This window comes from Oryza brachyantha, chromosome 8, assembly GCF_000231095.2.
Source record: "Oryza brachyantha chromosome 8, ObraRS2, whole genome shotgun sequence".
NCBI classification, from domain to species: Eukaryota; Viridiplantae; Streptophyta; class Magnoliopsida; order Poales; family Poaceae; genus Oryza; species Oryza brachyantha.
The window spans coordinates 18,232,366-18,237,639 of record NC_023170.2 but is presented as its reverse complement, the minus strand read 5'-3'; the positions used below and the strand labels follow the sequence as shown (position 1 = coordinate 18,237,639).

The 5,274-nt window shown below is 45.3% G+C and overlaps 3 protein-coding genes across 3 annotated transcripts in view; 1 reads left to right on the top strand and 2 right to left on the bottom strand.

The window, feature by feature from the left end:
• Positions 1 to 1,090: 1,090 nt before the first annotated feature.
• On the bottom strand, positions 1,091 to 1,405 carry LOC107304752 (flavonoid 3',5'-hydroxylase-like). Its single transcript, XM_015840211.1, has one exon. It carries the CDS (start codon positions 1,403 to 1,405, stop codon positions 1,091 to 1,093), a length of 315 nt encoding a protein of 104 aa, XP_015695697.1.
• Positions 1,406 to 1,995: 590 nt separating this feature from the next.
• LOC102704545 (mitochondrial import receptor subunit TOM9-2-like) lies at positions 1,996 to 2,581 on the top strand. The gene has a single exon (XM_006659655.3). The coding sequence runs from the start codon at positions 2,048 to 2,050 to the stop codon at positions 2,315 to 2,317; it is 270 nt and encodes an 89-aa protein (XP_006659718.1). The 5' UTR covers positions 1,996 to 2,047; the 3' UTR covers positions 2,318 to 2,581.
• A 1,116-nt stretch (positions 2,582 to 3,697) lies between these two features.
• LOC102713391 (nuclear transport factor 2) overlaps positions 3,698 to 5,274 on the bottom strand; it is a 3,671-nt gene continuing 2,094 nt past the window's right edge. Inside the window, exons 4-9 of the mRNA XM_040526904.1 lie at positions 5,191 to 5,274; positions 4,920 to 5,103; positions 4,707 to 4,825; positions 4,560 to 4,625; positions 4,242 to 4,317; positions 3,698 to 4,101 (exon numbers count right to left, since the gene is read on the bottom strand). The exon at positions 5,191 to 5,274 is cut by the window's right edge and continues 194 nt beyond it. Of these exons, the coding sequence (XP_040382838.1) occupies positions 3,941 to 4,101; positions 4,242 to 4,317; positions 4,560 to 4,625; positions 4,707 to 4,825; positions 4,920 to 5,103; positions 5,191 to 5,274 (690 nt within the window). The 3' untranslated portion in view covers positions 3,698 to 3,940. The remainder of the gene's footprint in view (positions 4,102 to 4,241; positions 4,318 to 4,559; positions 4,626 to 4,706; positions 4,826 to 4,919; positions 5,104 to 5,190) is intronic.

Here is a 5,274-nt window from a genome sequence, read left to right as displayed (position 1 = left end):
AAGGTCCCTTAACCCTAATACCAGAAATGTGAATCCCTAAACTTGTATAAACCGTTTAAAAAACGTCCTTCGACAGAATTAACTTATTTTCCCTGGTTTTGCTGACATGGCTTTACAGTGGCCCCACATGTCAGGTTTTATTTTTTTGAGTGAAGTGTACCAGCGGTCCCTAAACTTGTGTGCATGTGTCATCTAGGTCCCTGAACTCTCAAAATACATTTTTAGGTCCCCAAATTTGTTCGGAGGTGTCATATAGGTCCAAACGGGCTCCGACTCACTCCATCCGCTGACATGGCATGCCACGGTGGCGCCTACGTGTTGGTGGGGCCATGTGGGTCCCACATGTCAGTATCTCTCTCCTCCTTTTTCTTTTCTCTCTCGTAGGCGCCACCATGGCATGCCACGTCAGCGAATGGAGAGGATCGGAGCTCGTTTGGATCTATATAACATCCCCAGAAAAGTTCGAGGACTCAAAAATGTATTTTGAGAGTTCAGAGACCTAGATGACACATGCACACAAGTTTAGGAACCGCCGGTGCACTTCACTCTTTTTTTTGTTCCTCTCTCTTCCTTCTCTCTTCCTCTTCTTTCCTCTCTCTTCTTCCTCTCTCCTGTGCTTCTAGCTCCTGGGCGGTTGGGGCACCGGCGGCGGCGAGCGGCTGGGGCGCGAGCAGCGGCCGTCGGCGGGCTGGGCCGCAGGTAGAGGACGCACTCACGACGCGCTATTTTGGCTCGTTCGATAGTGCCTGGGTCTTCCAAATTTTTGGGGACGCGGTGTCCTGTGTGCGGCACGCCTTCCGTCCAAGCCTCCTTGAAGAACCGAAATTATGCGACGTGAAACACGTTAAGTTATGATATGATAATGAAAAGCCAGAGAAGAAAAAAAATTAAGGCGTATTTGCTTGCAATATTTGAGGTCTCATTTTGTTTTCGAAATGAACCAGCGAAAACATTTACGTACAACGTCAGATCGCCGCCGGCCGCGGGTGGCGAGCGAGCGGCGTACGGGCCGACGCATATGGATGCATACACAACGTCGTCGGGCGGTCGGCGCAAGGCGCGGCGTGACGATGGAGCAGAGCGGGACGTCCTAGGGCAGCGCGAGGCCGAACGTCTCGGACATGTTGAGCTTCTCCTCGTCGTCAGAGAGCCTCCAGTAGAAGGAGTGGAGCAGCGTGCCGAGGAAGTACTGGACGAACACCATGCCGGCGAGCTTGTCGGCGCAGATCCTCCTGCCGGCGTCGAAGGGGATGAGCTCGAAGTAGTCGCCGAGCGGGTTGACCCTGGCGGCGGCGCCGCCGGGCATGAAGCGCTCCGGCCGGATCTCGAGGGGCTGTGTGTTAGCATGAGCATACATGTAGTAGAAGATGAAAATGTGATGGTTTCGCATTGAGCATTCATGCATGGATCGATTAACTCAATGCATGCATGTGTTGAGTTAGTGGCTGCATGCATGCATGGTACCTCGCGGAGTCCCGCAACGAGCATCTAATGGTGCGAGGACTCCTCATCCTGGGAAGCTGACGTCGGCATTTCCAGGTGTTCCAGATGGTACATCTGCGAGCGGCGAGATAGGGCACGGGTGCCTAAGCGGCGGTGGCGCGACGAGCTCCCCGCCGGTCGTGCCGATGAAGCAGAGAAGAAGAGAGAGAGGGTGAAACAAAAAAAATGGAAAGAAGGAAAAAAGAAAAAGAAAAACCTCCTAACACGTGGAGCCCACCGAAGTCCACATCAGCAAAACCGGTCAAAATGATGAGTCAATACTGTCGAATAACATTTTTCGAACGGTTTATATAAGTTTAGGGATACACATTTCTGGTTTTATGATTAAGGGACCTCAAATAAACTCGACGTTAAGTTGAGGGACCTACGGTGAACTTATTCCCCTAACGAATACACATACATACTTACATAGAGGTAGCAGATGGGCCTCTTTTCGGTTGAGCGCCATAAGGCCTAGCCAGCCCACCAATGAGGGAGAAATAACAAGGCCAGCCCCCCTGCCTGCCCCTAAGTGAAACCCTAGAAGCCAAGCCAAGCCAAGAGAATGGCGTCCCTCAGCAAGCGCGGCGCCGGCGGCGAAGGGGATGGCATCCTGGCCTCCTTCTCCCGGTCTTCCGTGGCGGCGCATGGCCGCGAGGCGGCGACCATGGCCAAGAAGCTGCTGCGGAGCACGGGGAAGGCCGCCTGGATCGCGGGGACCACCTTCCTCGTCCTCGTCGTCCCGCTCATCATCGAGATGGATCGCGAGCAGCAGCTCAACGACCTCGAGCTCCAGCAGCAAGCACTCCTCGGCCCCGCGCCTCCTTCCAAATGATCCAATCTAATCTTGTTATCTTTTCTTCCATACCCTACTGCTCCATATCTCTAGTGAGTACTAGTGCTACTTAGTCTTTGCCTGCCTTGTCCAATCAAACCATGGATGTTTTGATTTCTCGCTCCTTCTATGAGATGCAAATAAATCTCCATTTATGTCTGTCTACTTTATTATTCCGATAACATGTTGTTGTGCCGTTTATTATGTGCTTCTTTGCTTTCGATTTACATCATCCAGTTGAAGTTTAGATGTTCTTTTTCTTACTGAAAACAGTATATATATAGTTTGTGCCTCATTTTGGATCATAAATATGCACTTTGTGTATCATGTTGGATCATTACGGGAACTATAATTAGTTTTGTCATTCTTTAAGACTCCCTCTTGAGTCCCAAAAATTTGAATTTTTAGACTTAAATTTCAAGTTGATTTTATGATTTGTTTTATTGTAGTTTAATTTTCAACCTTCGGTTTAGATAGCCAAGAACAAACGTATATATAAGTTTTACCCAAAAATTATTATCTAATCATGAATAAGCCGTTTTGCTTGTGTGTACTTTCAGGTTTTATCGAAACAATCTTTGCAGGTTCAGTTTTAAGCAACTGTTGCTTGAGAGATTGTGAAAGTAAAAACATATATATCGGAAATAATAAAGTAGAGAACAATTCCATTGGATTTAATAAAATAAAACGGTATTATAGTTTTTGTTTATTGCTTTTTTAGGTTTAGGGATTTAATAAAATAAAACGGTATTATAGTTTTTGTTTATTGTTTTTTTAGGTTTAGGGAGTACTGACTAAACGCCCCATCATTTTGATACAAACACGCTAGATGTCACCAAACAGGCGAGGTTGTAGCCAAAATTCGACAACCAAACAGCTACTCTTGTTTAAGAATACGTTCGTAGGATCATTGTTATGCACTCTCGTCTTTTTCTTAAACTTGTGCTTGCAGGCTAAAATTAAATTTTCACGTTAATTTTGGAATTATTTTCAAGCCTTGTCTTTTAAATTACTAATAATATATTTTTCAAGCCTTACCTTTTAAATCGCTAAGTTTTATTTATAAATTATTTTTTGTTTACTATCTTTACATGGAATAGACAATCAACCACCTCATGGATTATCTACTTGACTGTAGGGACAAATTAGGTAGGGTAAATTAAGTATTTTTTAAAATAAACTGAACCTTAGGACAAATACAGTAGAGGATTTTTTTTTTCAAAACATATTTTCGGAGGTGTAGTAGACTGAAAAGAACAGGCCCAGATCACTTGGAATGCATCAAATTGATTGGCAGCTTGGAATTCGCATCAAATAGATTGGCGTACCATGAAGAGCTGACACTTTGCAAACAATAAACAAAGCATAGAACGCAGAAGATGCAGGCACGACACATAAAAGACTTGCATTAGCATCATAACAAAGCGTCTAGCCAAAGTTGGGGCCACACGTTCTTCATCCAAGAAACAGCTGCTGCGACATAACCCAAAACAAAACAAAAAAAAGCAACCTAACGGAACGGAGCAAAACCCAGTAGTTTTTAGTTATGGATCTCTCCCTCCCTTTTGACGGATCAAAACCTCATGCTTGCAGCATATGCATATCCCACCATGGGGATTAACATCAGTTTCTTGCGGTGTGGCTCCCCAAAATGCCCCTCTCGTGGTGAGGAACACGCTGGTAACCATTTGACGACCTGCCACGGTTGCCCGCATAGTCGTTGTCGCCTCCCCCTCTAGCATACCCTCGCCCGCCTCCAGTAAAACGACCTCTGCCTCCCCTTCCTGCCACAATCCAAACGCTCACCACGTTCATATCCTACTTATTATGCAGGTATGACCTCCCATCAACTGTAACCATGAAGCAGTGTCTAGACTGCAAACAAATATTGCATAGGTGTTGGAAAAAGAAACCAGCAACTTACTTCCACCTCTTACGCCGCTGTTAGGCTTCCGCTCCTCAACATATATCTGCCGTCCATTTATTTCAATTGGTGAAGCCTGAAATTTGACAATAGTTTTAGCATATGATCTGCCAAACCACGATTACTAATGACACTGGCAACCATCAAGCAAAAGGTGCCCAATTGGTGCATAAAATAAAGTGGGAACCAGGCCACTGAATAGGGATCATAATAATGGCCAAAGGTGAAAGGATTTTGCGTCAACATTAATTTCAAAGGAAAGGAATTGGAAAAGGTGAATGCATATTAAAATTTGAGCTCCATTGAACAGTGTGCCACCTTCAAGGCATTGTGAACACCACTAAGTTCTTCGAATTCCACAAACGCATAGTAGCCCCCAGTTTCCTGCCAATGTCACACAAACACCAGTCAAAAGAAAATTCTATAACATCATAGACATAATCAAAAGCACATATAAATAACCACCTTGCGGCTTCTGATAGCAACACCATCAGGAATGAGCCGCCCAAACTTTTTGAACTCATTCTCAAGATCAGCCTCAGTTACAGAAGATGGCACATTCCCAACATAGACAGATTTGCTCTCTATTTTTATGAAGATAAATATTAAGAGTCAGTGTGCAATGTGCAGATCAAATCAGCAAAAGGTTTATGATGCTTGCTCAAACTAAAGGACAACCTTCATCATCATGGACAGCAACTTCACCATAAACATCGGTTTTGGGCTTTTCGGCAGCCATAGACGAAGTCATAGCCTGGTTCGCTGCATGTGTTGTCTGGTTTGTCTCAGTTGCCTGGTGAGAAGGCCTAGTCGAGGCTGGCTGGGCCACAGGGAACACCGGAGGAGCTTTTGCGGCTCTTAGCTGCACGAGTTATATCATCAAGGTTTTAATATGAATAGGATAATATCGCAAAAAATGCATGATAAAGCAAGTGAAGGTGCAACATACAATGGAGGCATAGGTCTTCTTAACAGGTTCACCAACAGGTTCATCTACATGAGGAGATGGCACTGGTGGAGGTTGCATTGGCTC

What these genes read in the sequence shown, in the direction of transcription:
- LOC107304752 (XM_015840211.1), bottom strand. Translation starts at nt 1,405, where the DNA reads ATGCATGAATGCTCAATGCGAAACCATCACATTTTCATCTTCTACTAC.
- LOC102704545 (XM_006659655.3), top strand. Translation starts at nt 2,048, where the DNA reads ATGGCGTCCCTCAGCAAGCGCGGCGCCGGCGGCGAAGGGGATGGCATC.